At 32.3% G+C, this 25,010-nt stretch overlaps 1 protein-coding gene across 3 annotated transcripts in view; it reads right to left on the bottom strand.

Moving 5' to 3' along the window:
- Window positions 1-23,733, bottom strand: part of LOC126885305 (probable H/ACA ribonucleoprotein complex subunit 1-like protein) — a 55,796-nt gene extending 32,063 nt beyond the window's left edge. For all 3 annotated transcript variants that reach the window (XM_050651822.1, XM_050651821.1, XM_050651820.1), the window contains exon 1: window positions 23,633-23,733. In XM_050651822.1, coding sequence (XP_050507779.1) covers window positions 23,633-23,677 — 45 coding nt within the window. In that variant the 5' untranslated portion in view covers window positions 23,678-23,733. The remainder of the gene's footprint in view (window positions 1-23,632) is intronic.
- Window positions 23,734-25,010: the final 1,277 nt, after the last annotated feature.

Raw genomic sequence — 25,010 nt, forward strand, 5'->3', positions numbered from 1 at the left:
ATATATTTTATTTCTTTCTATTATGACCATAAGACATCTTAATTATTCTTCTTTCATGTTCAATTTGTAAAATTTTATTTGATCCATTAGTTAAAGACTTACATTAAAATAACTCAACCGTGCACTGCGCCGTACGTTAGTTTACAGTGCGCCAATGTTTGTGAGAAGGGTGACTTTAGCGTTATAAATAAAAAATTATAGAAGATACAGATTTAATTTTAGAAAATTCTTTATATAAGGTTTTTTTGTAAAATTTTCTGAATTTTTCAATGGTCAGTTTTTTTCTAAAATTTATATTTTCGGAGTTATTTAAAAAAATATCTAATTTCGTAGTTCATTTGTTTAATAAAAAATGAAGCACCCACTTCTCGAGTAGAACTTTTTGGTATGTTGTTTATTACACTTTTCTTAATAAAATTACAAAAAGTTCTATCTTGTTTGATTTTTTCCGAAGTGAAAATCTAAATGCACTCCCCTATAAAGTCAATATTGTCGCTAATTATTACGTTTTTTTTTTTTAAGTCAAAAATAATGGTAATAAGTATTACATCATGCCGCCGCCACCTAAAAGGGGTAAATATTATTCAATGGCGGAATTGGAAGGACCCTAAGAACAAATGAACCCTATCATTTGTTTTACTACATTATTTATTATATATATTATAATAGTTCTAGAATTGGAAATAAATAGTTGAAAAAAAATAATAAAGTAAAACAAATGATAGGCAATAAAAGTATGAGGAGAAATTATATTAAATTCAGTAAGCGAACTGTTTAATAAATGCTTACATGTGGGTACAATTCCAAAAGACTGGAACAATGTAGTGATATACTACATTCACTCTCGCGAGATTTTTTTTGACACTGACGTTAGTAATTTCTTTTTTGAAAAATTCAGTTGTCAGAAGTGACTGGAAATTACTACAAAACCAACGCACCTGCTCATATCCAATATTATTAATAGTAAACAGACATAAAAATAACATAAACCTTACGCCAATCAATATTTATTTATTTAAACCATTATAATGTATTGATAGCAAATGAGAAAATTATTTATTGTACAAAATAAAAATATTTTGTAGAAATAAACTTCACAAAATTTTATGAGATTAGTAGACACTCCCACTATTTCTAATAATTCTTCTTTTTTTAATGAAAGATTAAGTTGATTTGAGTTGATTTTAGCAGTTAATAGTGTGAGGTAGGAATTTTTGTGTTGTACGTTTCCTATTCCGAATGTCTCAAAAAAATCTCGCGAGAGCGAATGTAGTATAGTATTGTTAAACAAAATACGTGGTATTACTAATTAAAAAAACTATAGACCCATCAGCCTCTTAACAAATATAGACAAACCCTTTATGAAAATATTAACGAAGGGACTAACACCTAAACTTGATTTTTATCACGCCAAAGAGGACAAGATATGGCACAAATGACCATTTGCATACAAAAAAGATTTTAATTGAAAAATGCATCAAGTACAAAATACCACTGGTTCTTGCATTTGTCGATTACGAGAAGGCTTTTGATTCAATAGAATAGAATAGAAATATGCTTTATTGTCACTGAAAATTATACAAATTTTATGGACAAAGCTTAATATAAAGTCAGAAAAATAAATAAATAATAACAATAATAATAACAAATACAATTTTCTGAAATTTGATAAATCGTCAATATGATTCAGTGAATTTGTACCCGACGAGCTCACTAGTGGGAAAGTTTTGGGGTAGTTCTGATTTCTTTCATTATATATGGATTTTGGGCTGCTGAATCCGAATATGAGGTTTGCGGACAAAATTTGTTGCCGGAACATTGAAAAAATCGCGAGAAAATCGAAAAATTTCATCTTTTTTTCGATTTTTTGCTCAAACCTCGAAAACTATTAACTTTTAGTAAATGGTCTGTTAATAGAAATTAAAGTATTTAAAAGTATCTACCAATATCACTATTTACTTTTTTTTTCAGACGAATCGTTCGGTCTAAAGTGCAAGTTGAAAATTGACAATTTTTAACGGTCTCGGCAAAACCCACTTTTTACATTCCAAAACATTAGTTTTTATTAGAATGCTGTCATTTGATAAATTTCTCCTAGTTTTCTGTACAAGTAATAAATGTTAGTTCATAATATGAATATGGTATGTCTCTTCTCACAGCTTCCATGAATCCATTCCATCCTAAAATACCGATAATATCTCTGCTTTTCCCTTAGAGCCACAGAAGATCAGGCACAGATGGAGTCACAGTTTCAGTTGGTGTGAACATTCCCTTCGGATCTTCATTTCTGATAAACCTTGAGGTTTTGTCCTTTCAAAATGTAATAGTTGAACAGCTCTCTGACTTCCATAAACCTCAGGTGCGGGTTTAGTTTTTAGCCGAGGAATGGATTGGTTAGGAGCTATTGCATGTTTAGGTGCAATACAAGAAATGCCACCCATGACGTAAAAAGTGTAATATCTGTTCATTATATGTACGTTAACCCTTTCTGTCCCAACGCTGCATATACAGGGTGAGTTTTTAGTGCGGGATCGGTCGATAACTCCATTATAGTATAAAATATCGAGAAAAGTTATTTAAAAAAAATGTAGGCAATGATATTCTCCACGCTTGGAAAATATGTCCATTTCTACAGGGTGATCAGTAACTGCGTGGTATATCAAACATATAATTTTTTAAATGGGACACCCTATATATTTTTTCATATTTATATTCCCCTCATAATTCTTGTTCATATAATATATGGTTTTGCATTACTATACAGAGTATTTAACAAGTTATGACCATTTTTATTTCGAAATCACTATGAGATTAACACCCTGTATATAAAGAAATAATTCGTAGACAATAATTTGTTTTAGGTAATAAGATAAACAATATACTGTAGTTTTTAAATTAAGTCCAATTCACATCATTGACGAATATTTGTATACAGGGTGAAGTACAAAACCAAATTACGATTTTCTCTATTTTTTTAAATGGATCACCCTATATTTTATTTTTCAACATTATTGTATTTAATATACTCTTTCATTTTTATATAGCATTCCCTATATCTAAACTGATTACTTTCCGAGATATTTTTAGTTTTCTTCAAATTTCGGGAGTACATTCAATTTTTCTAGTAGAAATAAGTTAGTATTGAGTGATAATTAAACAAAATTATTTTTATTAGATAAATAACTAACACAAAATATAAACCATAGCAATATGCAGTGAATATACCAATAAATGTGATATTAAGAAATTATCATATTTTCCTAATATACAAGAATCTTAAAATTCCTACAAAAAAAACTTTGTATTGAATACTTTTATAATACAGTCCCTTTTTGGAGTTGGTATACCATTCTTTCCAGTTATTCATTTTGTTGTTATTAATATAAGCATATGCGTCATTTAGTGTTAGCTTATATTCACAGTTAGTTTCTAGTTCTGTAGCACTCTTTGTTAGTTTGTCTACAATTTCATTGTGTTTTAAATTGCAATGAGCTTTTATCCAGCAGAAAGATATTTCTTTGCCTTTGGCTTTGAGTTCGATAAAGTTTCTTATTATTTCTATAATAATATGATTGTTATGTCCTGTCCACTTTTCCATTTTACTTAGAGCACTTTTGCTATCTGACAGTATTACGAATCTATTGTTGTTATTGTTGATCGTGGCTATGTATTTCATTGCTTTCAATATTGCTATTAGTTCGCCTGTAAATACCGTGGTATCTTCATCCAGTCCTATTCCTTCTTTGTACTGTGTTTTAGGGTCCCATATGGCAGCAGCAACTTTAGAGTTAATCTTTGAGGCATCTGTATAAATTTGGTAATACTGTGGGCATAGTGTTTCTATATCTGCATTAAACATAGAGTTCCTTAAATTCGCTGGAAAGTTCGAATAATCTTTCATGTAAATTGGCTGTATATTAGGAGTGCTATTTAGATATATTTGAAATGTGGGTGATATTTTTGATGTGTATAATTTATTTTTAAATTGGCGCAAGCTGTTATATGTTTCAGCAAGTAGTAAAGAAGGTTTTTTCTTCCAGTATTCACTCGTTAGGTCATGTATAAAAAGTTTTTGACACTTATCCCCTATTAAACTCTCTTTAGCAATACTTTTAAGTATAAACTTTTCGCATAGAGTTTTTCTTCTTAGGTATAGTGGTGGTTCATTACACTCTATACTTAAATTTGACAATGGGGTGCTTATGAGAGCTCCGATAGATAATCGAAGGCATTTATTTGATAACACGTCTACTTTTTTAAGATGAGTTTTGGCTGCCTGATTATAAAATATGCATCCATAATCTAAAATAGATCTTATGTATGATCTGTACATTTTTAATGAAATATTGGCATCTGCTCCCCAAGTTATGTGACTTACTGCTCGTAATGCATTATAACCTTTTTCAGCTCTTGTCACAATGTATTCAATATGGTCTTTCCAGCTCAGTTTTCTATCTAATATCATCCCCAAATACTTAATTTTAGGTTGAACTTTGAACTGGACGTTTTGTATTTTTACTAGTTCGGGAAGTTTTTGCTTTCTGGAGAATATGCAAATTTGTGTTTTATTTAAAGATATTGTTAAATTTAAGTGATACAAGTCTTCAAGTAAACAACTGTATACTTTATTTATTATTTTGCAGCCCTTTTCTATCTCGTTTTGGTCTACGTAAATACATATGTCATCTGCAAACTGTAATATTTTACCTTGGGTACTATTTGATATGCTTTTACCTATATCCGAAGTATAAATAGCATATAATATTGGGCTTAGAATACTTCCTTGAGGTATCCCAATGTTTGATATTCTGGGACCTAATAGTTTATTCCCAATTTGGATATACAAGATTCTATTACTGTAAAGTTTATAAATTCTCCAGCATAGTATATCTGGGATTCCTATTTTCTTCATTTGGTGATACAGGCTTACCAGATTAACATTGTCATATGCATTTTCGACGTCGATAAATGTAGCTACAACTGACTTATTAGTAGAAAATGAGTTGTAAACATCTAGTACCAAGTGTGATAAGTTTTCCATTGTTGAACATGATTTTCGGAATCCAAATTGTGTTGGAGAGAGTCGAGAATTTTTCTCCAGCCAAAATTCTAATCTTTGTTTAATCATTCTCTCCAATGTTTTCAAGATACATGACGATAGCGAAATGCCTCTGTATGAATCAGGACAATTTGCGGGTTTGTATTGCTTGAGAATTGGGACTATAATATATTCTTTCCATGAGTTTGGAACTTCCATGCTTGTCTATATGCGGTTTATTATATTTAGTAGTTGTATTTTTCTTTGGATAGGCAAATTATATAGCATACTATAGTGAATACTGTCCTTTCCTGGAGCTGAGTTGTTATTGTTTTTTAAACAATTTTTAAGCTCTTCCAAATTAAATAATTCTGTTAGAAATTTACTGTCTTCAGTGATTGTACTGTTCGTTGTACATGTAATTTCTTCCTCTAGGACCCAAGGTCTGGCAATTTTGTTAAAGAATAGTTCGATCCATTCATTTTCAACTATTGGATTTTTAGGTGGATTATAGGCGTTTTTTAATTTTCTAATCTCACTCCATATTTTACCTATCGGTGTATTTTTGTTCAAACTATTACATACATTTTTCCATGAGGCTCTTTTACTATTTAAAATAATTATTTTTTTATATGCTTCTGCTTGCTGATATTTTAAGTAATTTTCGTGATTAGATATTCTTTTAAATTGTAAAAAGGCCTCTTTTTGTAGTCTAATAGCCTCCCTACATTCATTATTCCACCATGGTTTATTAAATTTTGCATTGGTCACTTTTCTCTTCTCTGGAATGCTAATTTTACTAGCATCATTTATAGAATCATAAAACATTTGATATTCTTGTTCTGTATTTTGTCCTATATTGTCTTTTTGTTTATTGCTTAACAAGTAAGAGAAAACTGTCCAATCCGCTTTTTTAATATCCCATTTAATTCTATTTCTAATTATATCATTATTATCAAAACAGGTATTTACATTACTATCATGTGCAAATTCGATAACTACTGGATAATGGTCTGAACCCAGACTCATATTTTCTGTGTGCCAAGAGCATTTATAATAGATATCTCTTGAGCAAATTGTTAGATCTATAGCTGACTTATTTTTATTCATGGACCTCCGAATTAATGTTTCCGAACCGTCATTTAAGAAATTAAGTCCACATTCTTCCATAGCTTCAAAAAGATTTATCCCTTCGCGATCAGTTTCATCACATCCCCATATTTTATTATGGCAATTGAAGTCTCCCCCCACTAAAAATGGTTTGTTTAAACTATTAAAGAACCTGACCCACTCATTTTTCGATATACCTAGTTTAGGTTTTGCATATAGAGAATATAGATTTAAAATATTTTGATTTAAAATGACTTGTACTGCAACACACATTACATTATTTATTTTATAAAAATCTAAGTTATTCTGAAAATTTATGTTTTTATTTAATAATATTGCGACCCCTCCAAAACCTTGCGGTCTATCTTCGCGAAATATATTATATCGAGAAAAATTTATGTTTGTGTTTGGTTTCAACCAAGTTTCACTCAATAATATAGCCAAAAATTTATTTTCAAATATATATTTTTCGAAATGTCCCTTATTGTGTATTATCGATCGTGAATTCCACTGTAAGATTTTTTTACTTGTTAGATCCATTTAAAATTTTTTCTAGACTATCTTTAAATTCTTCCATAATTTGTTTATTTTCTGTCGGCAAAAGTTTTTTACCTAATATATTTTTAAAAATTGTTAATATATTTTCACTAAGGTTTTTGTTTGTTGTTTGGTTATTTTGTGTTACCTGTTTGTGATACATTGGAATATTCTTAGGAATTGGTAGAGGCGGGTACGCAGAGGTGCTAGGATTGTTTAAAATATTTTCATGTTCTTCCGAATATGGGTAAACCGATTTATTTTGAGTGGCTTCGCTCCATTTTCTTTTTGTTGTTATTGTATATCTATTTCCTGCATTTGATGTTTTTAAGGCTGAGGTATAACTATTACTGTATTTTAATTTTGCTTCTTCAAATGCCATATTTTCGTTTACCATAAGATATTTGATAGCCTTTTGTTTCTCAAACTCAGGACATTTTGCTCGGTCCAGTGCTGAGTGTTTTCCAAAACAGAATAAACAAGTAGGCTCTGTTAACTCACATGCTTCAGATTCATGCTCCTGTCCACATTGTCCGCATCTTTTTTTCCCTCTACATTGACCAGTGACGTGGCCATACCTTAAACAATTTAGGCATTGTATTACTCTCGGTATATAGGTTTCGACTTGATATATCATTCTCTCAATGATAACTTCTTTTGGTATCATTTGTCCTCTAAAAGTCACCACTATCGTACCCGTCTCTATCAGCTCGTTGTTTGATTTTCTTTTCATTCTTTTTACACTTAATACCTTAAAATTACCATATTTACAAACAATAATGTCCTTTAATTCGTTTTCTGAGATACCTTTATCGACCCCTTTAATTACTCCACTTTTTTGTACCATAAAATTAGGAATGTATATGTCATAATCTTTTTCTAATAAATTTTTACTATCAATTAAAATATTTGCGCTTTTATATGAATTACATTCAATTCTAACTTTATTTCTACCAATAACGCTGATGTGAACTATATTATCTCTTACCGTAGGTTCTGCAGAAAGCACAAGACGCGCGGTGGCGATTCGATGTAGACGGCCAATGTGCCCGTTTCGGTTTTGTAAATAGACAAAATACGGTCCTTATTCTCCTTGTGTATATTTATTTTTAATAGGTTTAATTAGCAACTGGTTTTCATTAGAATTATTGTTATCGCTTACCTGATAAACTGGAAAAAAGTTATTTGATTGTGTTTTTGCTACCTTTTGTACCTGTGAACTTGCATTTTGACTTATTTGTGTTTGTTTTTCCTCCTGATCCAGTTCCATATTATTAATATTTATCGTCCCTCCCCGATCGGGTGGATGTCCTTTGCCAATGGTATTGACTTCCATTTTATTAATTACCGACTCACCAAAACTAATTTTCACCGATCACACACGCAAAAACGACCTGTTCGCTTCGAATGCTAAATCGATACTGTAGGGAAATATGATAATTCCTTAATATCACATTTATAGATACATTCATTGCATATTGCTATGGTTTATATTTTGTGTTGGTTATTTATTGAATAAAAATAATTTTGTTTAATTATCATTCAATACCAACTTCTTTCTACTAGAAACATTGAATGTATTCCCGAAAGTTGAAGAAAACTAAAAATATCTCCGAAAGTAATAAGTTTAGATATAGGGAATGCTATATAAAAATGAAAGAGTATAATAAATACAATATTTTTGAAAAATAAAATATAGGGTGATCCATTTAAAAAAATAGAGAAAATCATAATTTGGTTTTGTAGTTCACCCTGTATACAAACATTCGTCAATGATTTCAATTGGACTTAATTTAAAAACTACAGTATATTGTTTATCTTACTACATAAAACAAATTATTGTCTATGAATTACTCCTTTATATACAGGGTGTTATTCTCATAGGGATTTCGAAATAAAAATGGTCATAACTTGTTAAATACTCTGTATAGTAATGCAAAACCCTATATAATATGAACAAGAATTATGAGGGGAATATAAATATGAAAAAATATATAGGGTGTCCCATTTAAAAAATTATATGTTTGATATACCACGCTGTTATTGATCACCCTGTAGAAATGGACATATTTTCCAAGCGTGGAGAATATCATTGCCTACATTTTTTCTAAATAACTTTTTTCGATATTCTATACCGTAATGGAATTATCGACCAATCCCGCACTAAAAACTCACCCTGTATATGTTTTTGAAAAAGTGGGTCTGTATTCCCAGCCGCCGTATATATACGTTCAAGGTGTTATGGTCTCAATTTACCAAAGCCGAAAATATGCGTTGCTTATAAAATTTTAGACTCATTGGTGTCCCAAAGCCTCAAAATGTTGCCACATAAGACAGGCCGTGTGTATTTGTTCACATATTTTAGATATATATGCTATATTGTAGCACTGGTGGCAACGCTTATAGGTAGCTGCTAGGAGTTAAAGCGTTTGTAGCCGCAGAAAAGACCAGAAAAAAAGAAGCGAATCGAATACATGTGTGCAAGATGCGGAGTCGGCCTTTGTGTAGTGTGTGGTAGTGTCATGTTTTGAGGAGTACCACACAAAAGAAAACTTGTAATGTTAATTTACATTACATTATTTTTTTAAGTTAGTTACATTTTTTCAAGTTTAAGTTGGTTAAGAAAACTCATTAAAAAACATGTTTTGGTCATTTATTTGTTTATTTATATGCCACGTATATAAACTGCGCGTCATAGAAAACGGGCACCCTAAAAAATCGGTCATTTTTTATGTCGCGTATCTCCTAAACCTGTTGTTTGATTTAAGTGATTTTAGAATATGTTATAGCCCTATTCTTTTTCAATATCCCTGTAATAATATTTTTGCTAAACAGGTAAATTTTCATTGTATACCGGGTGTACGAATCAAACTGTGTTTTTTTCTCAAAGTTCGCAACACCCTGTCGAATATTCTAGCATTTATAAAATACTGAAATTAAAACTCAATTATAGCCTCAGGTTTTCTTAACATTCTGTTTTTTGATTCATTCGCTTATGTTGGATAATACAAAAGTTATGTACTTTAACAAGTAGGCATGCTCTTTATCAGTACAGGGTGTTTCTAAAGAAGTACGACAAACTTTAAGGGGTAATTCTGCATAAAACATAATGACCGTTTGCTTTATAAACATATTTCCGCAAATGCTTCGTTTCCGACATACAGGATGTTGTATTTTTTCTTACAAACTGATGATTTATTTATTGCCCTAAAACCGGTTGAGATATGCAAATGAAATTTGGTGGGTTTTAAGACGTAGTTATTGAACATTTTTTGACATACAATTAAGAATTTTTTATTCACCATTGGCGTGCATACGAATAATTTGATCGGTCATATTACCCGTATGCGCTCCAATGGTGAATATAAAATTCTTAGTTGCATGTAAAAAAATGCGCAATAACCATCTCTTAAAACTTACCAAATTTCATTTGCATATCTCAACCGGTTTTAAAGCAATAAATAAATCATCAGTTTGTAAGAAAAATTTAACATCCCGTATCTCGGAAACGAAGCATTTGCGGATATATGATTATGAAGCAAACTGTCATTATTTTTTAATGCAGAATTACCCCTTAAAGTTTATCGAACTTATTTAGTTCCTAAAACCCGTTAGACTTATAACACCCTGTACTGATGAAGAACATGGCTAGTTGTTAAAGTACATAACTTTTGTAGTATCCAACATAAGCGAATGAATCAAAAAACAGAATGTTAAGAAAACATGAGGCTATAGTTGGGTTTTAATTTCAGTATTTTATAAATTCTAGAATATTCCACAGGGTGTTGCGAACTTTGAGAAAATAACACAGTTTGATTCGGACACCCGATATACAATGAAACTTTACCTGTTTAGCAAAAATATGATTACAGAGATATTGTCAAAGAATAAGGCTATAACATATTCAAAAAATCACTTAAATCGGAGAACAGGTTTAGGAGATACGCGACATCAAAAATGACCCATTTTTAGGGTGCCCGTTTTCTATGACGCGCAGTGTATAAGGCAATGGGACTCTAAGCATGAAAACCTTTGGGATTGAGAGACCAATGTGGGAAAATGTTTGTGTGTATGTATGTGTGTGGAAAAGTTACACCGATCTGAGTTTTTTTTCTGTTTCAAGAGGGGGTTAGGGCCGATTCAGAACCGATGTAGTTTCGGACTTTTGACTACCCATAAGCCAGCTATAGCGCTTGATAGATACAAAATGGCATATTTTTTGGGCGTAATATATCTTAGGTTCAAGGAGAGACAGAAAAACCGTAAATACACCAAATCAATAGCGTTGAGTAAAGCTATCAAATTGTGCCTAAGCGGTTAGGATCAGACATACAAACGGCTCAGTATAACCGAAAAACTGAAAAACTAAACTTTTTTTTTAAACAATTTCTCAAAATTTCAAACTACGATTGCACCAATAACTGAGCGTTTGTAGTAGGACTCTAGACGCGTCTAACTGTGTAGACCTCATATCTGGGAAAATTCGAATTTTTAAGTTATAGGCTTCATAAGTATGATCAAATCTATTTCTTATGGGAAAACGGTTTTTCAAGTTCAATAATTCCTGTAATACCTTCAGTTATCATACTTGGCCATGAATGCATCAGATACTACTTGTCAATACGTTTTAAACTCATGTTTAATGATCAAAATCGGTTAAGCCGTTCAGAAGTAATCAAACTCAAGAAGTATTCCATTTAACCATTATCGCCGAAATTGTTTATGTAGTTGTAGTGGTAACGACGCTACGATTGATCGTACAACCGGAGTTCATTTGCCGGCCATAATAATTATTAGGATGGCTGGGATATGAACTCGGATTGTCTTATCACAAGTCTGGTGTCGTACCTACTAGATCATTTGGGAGAGAATGCGACAAAGGCAACCATTTATAAAGCTTAACGTGTAATCGAGAAACAACATTATATTCAACTTCATACATTTAATTTATAAAAAACTTTGAAAAACTCCTGATACAAGAATAAAAAACCTCTAAATGCCGTAAAAATGAGTGGCGCATACAATATTCCACCTACAAAAGAGCTGATATGAATATTACGTGGCGCGAAAATGTATTTTCATTTTGATGGAAAATAAAATTCTAGTTTTATTTTGAAAATTTTTTTTCATAATATTTGCTCTATTTGAAGAAAAACGCGCCACAAAAGAGCCTCAAAATGAAAACTTTATCAAAGTTACTCTTTTGTGGAGCGTTTTATTTCAAATTTAGCAAATATGGAAAAATCTTTTAAAATAAAACTAGAATTTTATTTTCCATCCAAAATGAAAATACATTTTCGCGCCACGTAATATTCATATCATCTTTTTTGTCACTGGAATATTGTATGCACCACTCATTTTTACGGCATTTAGCGGTTTTTTTTTTATTATTGTAATACCATACAACAAACAGACACTTACAAATATCTGGGACAAGAGATCAAAATAAGCAGAGACAATCAATCACATAAAATACAGAGGCGAATATACCTGACATGGGCAGCATTTGGCAAGCTACGGCATATTCTTAAAAGTTTAATTCCCATGTGTCTCAAGCAAAAGATTTATACACGGTGTTTCATTGGGAAACGGAAATACTTTAATGGTAAATAGAGATCACCGAGGCCGTTCTAGGTGTACTAAATTTTTCGCCCTAACGACTTTTATATCGGAGTTACAGGGTGTTTTATCGATTTGGCTCATTTCTTTCCTAAGCCATAACTTTAGAACCACCCTGTATATTTTTTTAATATTTGGTACACATATGTGTCATTCAAAACCCAAACGACCGACATACTAATCACAAGAAAAATCCAGGTCCGGATTAACAAAAAATTATAAAGTAATTGTGACCTTAAAACAACACCCTGTATATTGAAATTTTGAAAATCTGTTTGCATATTTGAAAAGAGCACAAAAAACTAAGTCTAATGGTTTGCTTGAATTTTTCGGCCAGATAATTTTTTGACTTTAATTTTGAAATTATATTGACTTTTTTAAGAACTCTGAGATTAAAAAGCAGGTATTATTAACTTTTAATTATAAATTATTAAAGTTATTGAATAAATACTCATTTTAAAATGAATCGATACTTATTTACCACATTGGAAAGACCCAATTATTAATCACAAGAAAAATCCAGGTCCGGATTAACAAAAAACATAAAGTAATTGTGACCTTGACACAACACCCTGTATATTAATATTTTCAAAATTTGTTTGCACATTTGAAAAGACCACAAAAATCCGAGTTTATCGGTTCACTTTGATTTTTTGTGCAAAAATTTATTAACTTTAATTTTGGAATTAAATATATTCAAATTTTTAATAACTCTGAAATAAATAAGCAGGTTTTTAAAGCACTTTTAATAATAAATCATTCAAGGTAATGAATAAATACTAATTTTAAAAATAATCAGTTATTATTTACTGCGTTAGAAGGACTCACTTACTAATCACAAGAAAAATCCAGGTCCGTACACCTTGAAAAAACACCCTGTATATTGAAATTCTTAAAGTACGTTTGCACACCTGAAGAGAGCACGAAAAACTAAGTTTAATGTCCCGCTTTAATTTTTGGTGCAGACAATTTAATGACATTACTTTTGAAATTATATCGAAATTTTTATTATGAGTTCCCAGAGTTCTTAAAAATTTCGACATAATTTCAAAATTAAATTCATTAATTTGTCTGGCCAAAAAATTTAAGCGAACGATTAAACTTAGTTTTTTGTGCTCTTTTTATACCTATGTGCAAACGGATTTTGAAAATTTCAATATAGAGGGTGTTGTTTTAAGGTTACAATTACTTTATCTTGTTTTGTTAATCCGGACCTGGATTTTTGTTGTGATTTGTAAGTGGATCGTGCGAATGTAGTAAATAAGTATTGATTATTTTTAAAATGGGTATTTATTTAATAACTTTAATAATTTATTGTTAAAAGTGCTTTAAAAATCTGCTTTTTAATTTCAGTGTTCATAAAGGTATCAATATATTTAATTTCAAAATTAAATCATTAAATTTCCTTCACAAAAAATTAAAGCAAACCGATAAACTCAGATTTTTGTGGTCTTTTCAAATGTGTAAACAAATTTTGAAAATTTCAATATACAGGGTGTTGATTTAATTTCCCAATTACTTTATGTTTTTTTTGTTAATCCGGGCCTGGATTTTTCTTGTGATTAATAATTGGGTCGTTCCAATGTGGTAAATAAGTAGTGATTAGTTTTAAAATAAGTATTAATTCAATGACTTTAATAATTTATAATTAAAAGTTAATAATACCTGCTATTTAATCTCGGAGTTCTTAAAAAATTCAATATAATTTCAAAATTAAAGTCATAAAATTGTCTGGCCGAAAAATTTAAGCGAATGATTAGATTTAGTTTTTTGTGCTCTTTTTAAATATGCCAACAGATTTTCAGAATTTCAATATACAGGGTGTTGTTTTGAGGTCACAATTACTTTATAATTTTTTGTTAATCTGGACCTGGATTTTTTTGTGATTAGTATGTCAGTCGTTTGGGTTTTGGATGAGACACATGTATACCAAATATAAAAAATATACAGGGTGGTTCTAAAGTTATGGCTTAGGAAAGGAATTGGCAAAATCGATAAAACACCCTGTAACTCTAGAAACACCTGTATATGACCAATGTGTTTTGCCCGTACAAACTTATGGAGCAGAGACTTTAACACTGACGCAAAAATCTGCGAATAAACTCAGAGTTGCACAACGAGCCATGACACGTGTCATGCTGAACGTGAGCCTTCGAGACCACATATCAAACCAACAAATCAGACAAAGATCAGGAGTTCAAGACGTCATCGAAAGAGGTACGACGCTTAAGTGGAACCGAGCAGGGCACTTAGCAGGAACACAAGATGGACGTTGGACAAGACGAATCATGAAATGGAGGCCCAAAAACTATAAAAGAAGCCGAGAACACTGGAAAGAACTAAGGGAGGCCTATGTCCAGCAGTGGACTTGATTGGCTGGTTGATGATGATGGTGATGATAAAACCTGTAGAACCCATGGAGTGGAAGCTATAGGAAACAATAACCTAGTTATAAAACAAATTGACTAAAAAACAAAATCTAAGACTATTTTTAATACATTGACATATTCGAAATCGACGTCAATAGAATGATAAATCAGATCACTTTACAGAAATTAGAATTGGGAGGCGAGCGGCAGGCACCCTCAAAATGACCAGGTACTGACCACGGAGAGGTGAATGGTCAATTTTAGACATACTGTATGTTTTGACGGTGCTGAAAACGAAAATGAGATTTATTTTGAATTTGATGTGGGGGAACATTGCCAAAATCGCAATTTTACCCTAAAAATAAAAAAAATCATGTTTTTTGTGTTTACCTCGCTACAACCCTTTTCCATTTTAATATTTTTTTCCTGAAATTTTTACAGTATATAGCTCTAACATTTTTGAAGACAACGATACATCCTGTGTTCCTGCTAAGTGCCCTGCTCGGTTCCACTTAAGCGTCGTACCTCTTTCGATGACGTCTTGAACTCCTGATCCTTGTCTGATTTGTTGGTTTGATATGTGGTCTCGAAAGCTCACGTTCAGCATTACACGTTCCATGGCTCGTTGTGTAACTCTGAGTTTATTCGCGGATTTTTGCGTCAGTGTTAAGTCTCTGCTCCATAAGTTTGTACGGACAAAACACATTGGTCATATAAATCTTTTGCTTGAGACACATGGGAATTAAACTTTTAAGAATATGCCGTAGCTTGCCAAATGCTGCCCATGTCAGGTATATTCGCCTCTGTATTGCATGTGATTGATTGTCTCTGCTTATTTTGATCTCGTGTCCCAGATATTTGTAAGAGTCTGTTTGTTGTATGATATTACAAGAATAAAAAACCGCTAAATGCCGTAAAAATGAGTGGCGCATACAATATTCCAGCTACAAAAGAGCTGATATGAATATTGCGTGGCGCGAAAATGTATTTTCATTTTGGATGGAAAATAAAATTCTAGTTTTTTTTGAAAGATTTTTCCATAATATTTGCTAAATTTGAAATAAAACGCTCCACAAAAGAGTAACTTTAATACAGTTTGCATTTTGAGGCTCTTTTGTGGCGCGTTTTACTTCAAATTTAGCAAATATTATGGAAAAAATCTTTTAATAAAATAAAACTAGAATTTTATTTTCCATCAAAATGAAAATACATTTTCGCGCCACATAATATTCATATCAGGTCTTTTGTAGCTGGAATATTGTATGCGCCACTCATTTTTACGGCATTTAGCAGTTTTTTATTCTTGTATCAGGAGTTTTTCAAAGTTTTTTATAAATTAAATGTATGAAGTTGAATATAATGTTATGTTTCTCGATTACACGTTAAGCTTTATAAATGGTCGTCTTTGTCGCATTCTCTCCCAAATGATCTAGTAGTTACGACACCAGACTTTTGGCACCAAACACATTTAAAATCTTAAATAGGAGCCTTCAATTTTTATTGCAAATTTGTATTCTTTACGTAAAAATAAGCAACTTTTATTAGAGACATATTTTGGAATTATTGGACAAACGACTGTTGGAAATGGAAAGTTGAATTCAAAAATGGAAAGTCTCCCACTTTATGGAAAACTTTACTTAACTTTTTTTGGTTTTAGGACCTACTCTTCACAACCTAATCGGTCCCCATAACGCTCGAGTAACAACTGAAAATTGAGCATACTTTCCTCCCCTACTATTATTACATAATACCATAATATAATAAAATAATGTGAAGGCTGATAATGTGATAATACAAGGTTAAGTTACCTTTTCTTAATAAAAAAAGATGAGAAGTGAATAGATTTTGATTTTATTAACCTCATAATTATCTCAAAAATTTTTTTTTAGATATTCATATTCGCAAAACATTCGCACAAGTTTTGCGAATTCGAATGCGAATGCGAATATGCAAAAATATGCGAATATTCGCGAATGCGAATGCGAATACGAATATTCGTTACATCACTAGTGCATTGCAAAGTTTAATCGCAAAAGTTGAGTGACGAAATTTAAAACTTAGCCTTTTAATCACGTTTGTGTTAAAATAGAAAGCACAAAGAAGTTTTCTGGAAAGTTTTAGTTACTAATGTTTTATAAAGAAAAAATGGCGCAACTTTTAATATAGACGTTATACATCCCCAAAATAACGCTTATTTCGAGATAATGACCATGGACGGTAAATGGCTAATTTTGGTTTTATTTTACGTTTTCGATGGTGCTGAGAATGAAAAAGAGGTTTATTTTGAATTTTATGTGAGGGAACATTGTCAATATCGCAATTATAACCTAAAAATGAAAAAAATAATGAAGTCACGAATTTTTACGTTTAACTCGCTACAACTCTGTTCTATTTTAATATTTTTTTCTGAAATTTCTACACAGCATCACCTTTTTAAAGACTATGAAAGCAACTGTAGTCTTTTAATCTTTTCTTCCTAAAAGTTATGATTTTTTAAAAATCAAAGGTGCAGATTCGTGAATTGCAAAGTTAAATCGCAAAAATTAAGTGACAAAATTTAAAATTTATCTATTTGATTACGTTTATATTAAACCATAGAATTCAAAGAAGTTTTATGGGGAATTTTAGATCTAAGGGTGTTGTAGAAAAAATATGGTGCAACTTTTAATTTTAAGAAAAAAGTGGTTTAATTTTTTTTTATTTTTAGGGCAAAATTTCGATTTTGACAATGTTCTCCCACCTAAAATTCAAAATAAACTTATTTTCGTTTTCAACACCATCAAAAACATAAATTAAGATCAAAATTAGCCACTCACCACCAATGATTAGTATCTCGAAAAATTAGCGTTATTTTGGGGATTTATAACGTCGATGTTAAAAGTTGTTCAATTTGTTTTCTATAAAACATTTTGATCCAAAACTTTCCAGAAAACGTCTTTGTACTCATGTTTTAAAAATAATTTAATTTAAGATTTATATTTCAAATTTTGTCAGTCAAATTTTGCGATTAAACTTTGCAATTCACGAATAAGCACCTTGTACTTTAAAAGATTCATAACTTTTACCAGAATAAGACTAAAAGCTTAACGCAGAAACCATTGTCTTCAAAAAAGTGAGCGGTATATAGTGTAAAAACTTTAGAAAAAAATGTTAAAACGGACCAGGGTTGTAGCGAGATAAACGCAAAAGCAACGTGATTTCATTTTTTTTTTATTTTTCGGGTACAATTGCAATTTTGACAATATTCCCCTATCTAAAATTTAAAATAAATTTTATTTTCGTTTTCATCAAGGTCAAAAACATAATCTAAGTCCAAAATTAGCCATTCACCACCCATTGTCAGTATCTCGAAAAATAAACGGTATATTGGGGATTTCTAATGTCGACATTATAGGTTCCCTATTTTTTTTTTTTTTTTTTTTTTCTATAAAACATTTTAATCTAAAACTTATCAGAAAACTTCTTTGTACTCTCTATTTTAACATAAGTGTGATTAAGAAGCTAAATTTTAAAATTCGTCACACAACTTTTGCGATTAAACTTTGCAATGCACAAATCCGCACCTTTTCCTTTGAAAAATTCACAACCTTTATCAGAATAAGAACAAAAGCTTGAAGCAGGTACCGTTGTCTTCAGAAATGTTAGAGCTATATACTGTAAAAATTTCAAAAAAATTTTTTAAAATGGAACAGAGTTGTAGTGAGGTAGACGCAAAAAAACGTGATTTTATTTTTTTTTATATTTGGGGTAAAATTGCGATTTTTACAATGTTCATCCACATGAAATTTAAAATAAACCTCATTTTCGTTTTCAGCACCCTCGAAAATATAAAGTATGAATAAAATTAGCCATTCACTCCTCCGTGGTCAGTATCTCGAAAACTAAGCGCTTTTTTGAGGGTGTGCCGCTCGTGTACGTAGGCAAAAGTAAATAATTGAGGGGTCCGGCAGTAAAAAATGGTAAGGGGCAGCAAAGAAGTTTTGAGTTTTGAAGTGTTGAATTTTGAAAAAAATATTCTTATATTTTATATTAAAAAATATAAGAGTATGAAGCATGTTAAAACTAGCTGAACATGTTAATACGTAGGCAAAATATGGAAAACAAAATATTTTTTTATAATGATTAATTAGAAAAGTATGAAAATATGAACTACAACTTAACATTGTTTACCTAAAATATTTGAAATCGTTTAACGTAACGTGTTAAGTGTTGTTGACTTAACATAATTTGGTAGGTACTAGGAATTCATTTTACCATTTGTGGTAAACAGCTGGAATCAATTCGCAAAATGATTTTACATCTTTCAGGTTTTCTAAAACCTTTAAATAAAAATAATAATATAGCGCTGGAGATAATTTATTTTCATGTTTGCAAGTAAAAAATGTTAAGTTTTTATGCAAAGTGAACGTGGATGTAAACAATGTTAAGTACATCCCTTACCATTTTTTACTTGCAAACATTGATTCTAAGAATATAAAAAAATTGTCTTCTTTATAGAAACTTGATCAAGCTTAAATACTTGAAATTCAGGATCTTTATCTGAGTTGCAATCATCGTAGCTCTCAGAATCGTAACTGTTAACAGCAAAAAAGCCATTTAGATTTGAACAACCTGCATTATCATGGACACATAACGTTATTTTCATGCTTATGCATGTCCCTTACCAAATTTTAAGAAATTAATCTGGCTCCATCTATTATTAGGAGGATAAACTAAGTAAAATTTTCTGCTTTTCCATGTCCCTTGCCATCTTTTACATACTATTTCGCGAAAAATCAAAATTTGTCCCTTGTCATTGTTTACTACCGAGCCCCTCAATTATAGAACCCTTGAAAAATATCAGATACATATATTGTTTGTCATTCAAACTGCACTGAAGGCACTGGATTGCAGGAGTGACGTTCAGGCTGGTGCGGGACTGCATCAACTAACAGCATGAACTGGGAGACCCGAACAAGGTAGAGCTTGTCTGGGTACCAGGACATCATGCCATCGAAGGCAACGAAAAGGCAGACCAATTTGCTAAAAGAGGATCGACCGAATCAAATGGATCGGCTGTGGCTCTGGGAGCATCAAAAGGCTACAGAACGTGGGCTGTAGAGGAGTGGATCCGAAAAAGTTTTGAATAATATTGGGACAGTATCCCAAAACAAACAAATGGAAAAATCTTCATTGGCAGAACATGTACAAAAAGAATAGAGGGAATGCTCCACATAGGCAGGAACAAACTGAGAACAGTAACAGAAATGCTCACCGGGCGTGTGCACCCTTAACCTTAACACCTTAACTGCAGACGGTGCTATAACAAACCAGAAACTGTAAAACATGTTTTATCCAATCTCGAGGCGTTGGACCGCAAAAGACGATATGACTATATGAGCAACCAAGAGGAGACCCTAGTATATTTGGGACGCACCAAGTAAAAGACCTGTATAAACTTCCACAGCATACAAAAGTTCTAAGCTGGTTATAGAAAACAACAATGGACAACAAACACAATAAGTTTCAGCTTCAGTGATGAAGGACATCCTTTGAATCAGACGGGCACAGGGAAGAAAAGAACCAATCAGATGTAAAATAGAAATTGATGACATCAGTATTGGATAAATAATGGAAATAAAATATCTTGGAATTAGACTGTCCAGCTATGGAGACTTGGCCAAAGAAGTCAGATATCAAGTTTAAAACTAAATAGAGTAACAGGATGCTTTAGTAAGAATATATGGCGAAACCGATATATTAATACCCGAACGACTCAAGAAGAGAAAATACCCGACGACTGGAAGAAAAGTATAGTATGCCCGATCTATAAAAAAGGAGACAAACTCCAGTGCATAAACTACCGTAGAATCTCTCTACTATGTACAGAATATAAAGTCCTCATGTATATTATAAACCAGCGGCTCCAACCACTAGCAGAAAATATTATTGGAGAGTACCAGACGGGCTTCCAACGGGGAAGATTGCCACTGGATCAAATATTTACAGTCAAACAGATCTTGAGCAAAGCATGGGAACACGATGTTGATGTTCACAACGTGTGTGTAGACTTCAAATAGGCATACGACTCAATCAAAAGGAACAAACTATACTATATATTGGCTGAATTGGCAATACCACACAAGCTAATAAGACTCATTAAAAGCCACAATGGATGAAACTCAGGCATGTGTAAGAATACAAACCCACCGGACAGACTTATTCAACATTTCGCAGGGACTAAAGCAGGGAGATGGGCTGACCCCAACATTGTTTAACCTGGCAATGGAGTATGCAGTTAGGCAAATGCAAACTGGACGAGGAAATCTACTGACCAACCGAACGGTTCAACTGGCCGCTTATGCTGATGATATTAATATTATCAGTAGAACATCAACAGGAGCACAGGAAACATATGCAGAGTTAAAAACACAAACAAAAATGCTAGGTCTGGAAATTAACACAGAAAAAACAAAAATAATGACTCAGACGAGAAGAAATATAGTCCCAGAAAACATTATACATGAAGATGACATTGAAACGGTTGAAAAGTTTACATACCTGGGAGTAGAAATTTATGCCGACGGATCAGAAGATGGAGAAATACGGAAGAGAATAACGCAGGCAAACAGAGCTTATTTTGACCTCTCCCATATATTTCGGTCTAAAAGTGTCCACCGAAATACAAATATGAGAATCTATAAAACCTTAATTCGACCAATAACATGCTATGGCAGTGAAGCCTGGGCCCTGAAAGAAACATCCAAAAACAAACTCGACACATTCGAAAGGAAAGTACTCGCCCCTTGAAAGGGGCGAAACGCCCCTGTCAGACTTCATTAGAATACAAATATTGCAATGGGCCGGACATGTGATAAGAATGGGAGAGGATAGGATACCAAAACGAGCACTGAATGCTAGAATGCAAGGAAAGAGACCGGTTGGGAAGCCACGAAAGCGCTGGGAAGACACAGTAAACAGCGACGCACGTAAGGGTGGGAGGCAAAAAATAAAGGAGGCCAAGGCTCAATTTGGGCTGTAGTGCCGTAGAAGAAGAAGAAGATATATTAATACTGAGTGATGAAGTCAAGAATTTATAAAGCCAATTTAAGACCACTAATGACATGCATCAGAAAGAAGACTCGTCACAGCTACAACAGAAAAACTACAGGTTCAGTGGAGATGAGACTACTAAAAAGGATTACAGAACATCGAAAGAGGAGTGAAGACAGAAGGAATTGTTATGCACAATATACAAGCGAATTGACACTAAATAGAAAAAAGGCAAGAATTAAATCACCAAGCCGCAGAAGAAGTATTGGACGACGGTGAAAAAGATGGAGTCACAATCTTCAATAGAGGTATCAATCCATCAATGAACAAGCAGAATTACTTAAAAAGAGGAGGAAAAAGAACAAGAAAGATTTTAAAAGGATTTTACTCGAAACATCTACCAGCAATACGAGAAATGGAATCCGTAAGTGCAAACAAATAAGTAAGTAAGCAAAAAATATTAAACACTTAATTAAACAAGAGACAAATAAACATTTTCTGAAGATTAATTCAACTTGTGGGATCACTCACAAGAAGTAAAATGTAGAATAGAGAAGGTTAGAGTGCATTCAACAACATAGACTAGACAAACGCTTTAAAAGTCACAACCTTAATCTGGAGATAAAGGTAAGGCTAATACGATGTTATATCTTCTCAATATTATACTAGGGAGTTGAATTCTGGACACTGAAGCGATGGAGAAAAAACTTGAATCCTTCGAGATGAGGCTATACAGGCGAATCCTAATGGTAGGGGAGCAAAGTATGCTAAATTTGCAGTCACTCGAGCGTTATGGGGACCTATTGGGTTGTGATTAGTAGGTCCTAAAACCGAAAAAAGTTAAGTAAAATTTTCCATTTTAGTGGGGACTTTCCATTTTTTAATTTAATTTTCCATTTCCAACAATCGCTTTTTCCGATTATAGCGCCATCTATCCATAATTCAAAAAAATGTCTCGAATAAAAGTTGCTTATTTTTACGTAAAGAATGCAAATCTGCAATGAAATTTGGGGGCCTCATTTAAGATTTTAAAGTCACCCCCACGCCACCTCCGTGGAGGGTCGTATTTGGTACCATTCGATAGATTTTTCAAAAACATTTTGAAAGTGTATTTTGCAGTTTTTCGATCTGATGTTCATTTTGCGAAATATCGCTGGGTTTGTATTTAAAATTTTAAATTTACCTCCACCCCTCTCTGTGGGGGGTCATGTTTAGTACCATTCGATAGATTTTTGAGGTATTTTTTAGTTTTTCGATCTCTTATTCATTTCGCGAAATATTCGCTTTTTTTTTGTGAAACTTTTTGACTGACCCGTTTTCTTACGCCCAGTCCAAATCTTCAGATTTTTTAAATATACACTATTTTGCATGTACTTAACTTACCTTATCTTAATCTGACAATTTCGAGTATTTTTTAGGATAGATTTTTTTTTCGGGCCCCCCTTAACGAACTTCCCTGTGTTAAGAACCAATATATGGTAGAGGTACATCTGCAGGGTACCAGGTTTCTCCCCATATGGTAATCTGCCGCTCTCGAGTAACTTCAAAAATCCCTGTTTTGCTCCCCTACCATAAGGATATCATGGACGGACAAGATAATAAACGAGACCGTATTACGAAGAATGGACAAAGAAAGAGAGGTGATGTATACCATTAAAAGGAAAAAGTTAAAATATCTCGGACACATAATGAGAAACGAAGGAAAGGTTACTGAAGGTTTTCCTTCAAGGAAAAGTATTCGGAAAGCGAGGAATTGGTTAAAGAACTTGGGGAAATGATTCTCCACAACAACAACTAATATATTTAAAGCATCAGTTAATAAAATAATTATAGCCAGAATGACCGCCAATATTTGAAACGAATAGGCACCAAAAGAACAAGAAGAATTAAACTTGTTTAAAATAATAGTTAAAACTTTTTTACTTACCATAGCGGCAGCAATAACCACGAATAAGATAATGAGAACCTTCATATTGATGTTGTACAAGCACAGAAAACTTAAACAGTGATTATACCAAACAAATCTCGACTTTTATACTATCGGAGTATCACTAGTTTTGGTTAATAAAGGCATTTAACGTCTTTCTAATGTTGTAATTAAGAATCGAGAATAGTCTAGTCTCCCAATCTTGAATTGTTGATAAATAAATCTAAATTATATTTTAATGTGACCAGAATAAGGAAAAATTAAAATGAACCTGTAAACACACATGTTTTCTACCACATATTTACCTCTAAAAAAAATACTAGCCACCCTTCCTTTATACGTGAAGAGGGAAAAGATACTCTGAGAAAATCATCGAAGCATGTTATGTATAGTGATGTTGAAAAAGTATCTGTTCGTTACAAGGTACTCGTTACTTACGAATACCGAAAGTAACGATTACTATACAGAGAGGCAAATCGTTACTTTGATTACTTTGATTACTCTGATTACTTCGTACCAATCGTATCAGAGCGAGTACATATTTGGGTATTGTATCTACAATCGGTTGATATCGATATCGGACCGGTATTCCACGAGTGTTCGGTATCAGTACAGTTAACTAAAATTTTATCTATGAAAGGCGAAGGCTATGAAGAGTTTTATAGGACTTTTACAGGACGCTGAGAAGTAGCTGAAACAGAGAGAGGTATATCATTTAACAAGCATGCACCCAGAAACAGATGTCTATACGATTTGTCGAGGTAGATAATTCACAGGATTTTGCAGATGTTCGTTCCTTTGAAAATAAAGATGCAACACATTAAGTACCGGCGCAAATTGATCCTAAGCAGACACAACCTGGCACCGGCGAGTTGCGTAGACCGTTCTGCGCATCCTACTATCAGTTCATGCGTTCGCAGGTCGAGCTTGGGAAGGTTTGTCATCGACGTACAGTTTTCTTGGGCTTGGGACGGGTGACTCAGCGCCAGATGTTAATTTTTACGTGTTTTTGTTTTGCGAGATGGAAATATCTGAAATGAATAAGCGGCAATATATTTTACACTATCTTGAATGAATAACATTTTATTGCTCTGTTGTATCAATCAGCACTACTCTACAAGTTTTCTTTGATTTGTTTTAATATGTATCTTATTATATAATATAGTAGGCGCAATAGTAGGGAATATAATATATCTGATTAAAACAGTGATTTTTTTACATGTTAAGTATTTTTAATTTCTTGTGAAGTATCTAGTTAGTGTGGCTTTAGCCAATAAATCAAAGTTATGCGTTTACAACAGCATATTATTTGAAAAATAAGGAGTACCATAATGTGTCATAATTATAATCTCCTTTATACAGATCAAAAAATTGTTTA

The sequence above is a fragment of the Diabrotica virgifera genome, chromosome 5 (assembly GCF_917563875.1).
Source record: "Diabrotica virgifera virgifera chromosome 5, PGI_DIABVI_V3a".
In the NCBI taxonomy this organism is placed as follows: domain Eukaryota; kingdom Metazoa; phylum Arthropoda; class Insecta; order Coleoptera; family Chrysomelidae; genus Diabrotica; species Diabrotica virgifera.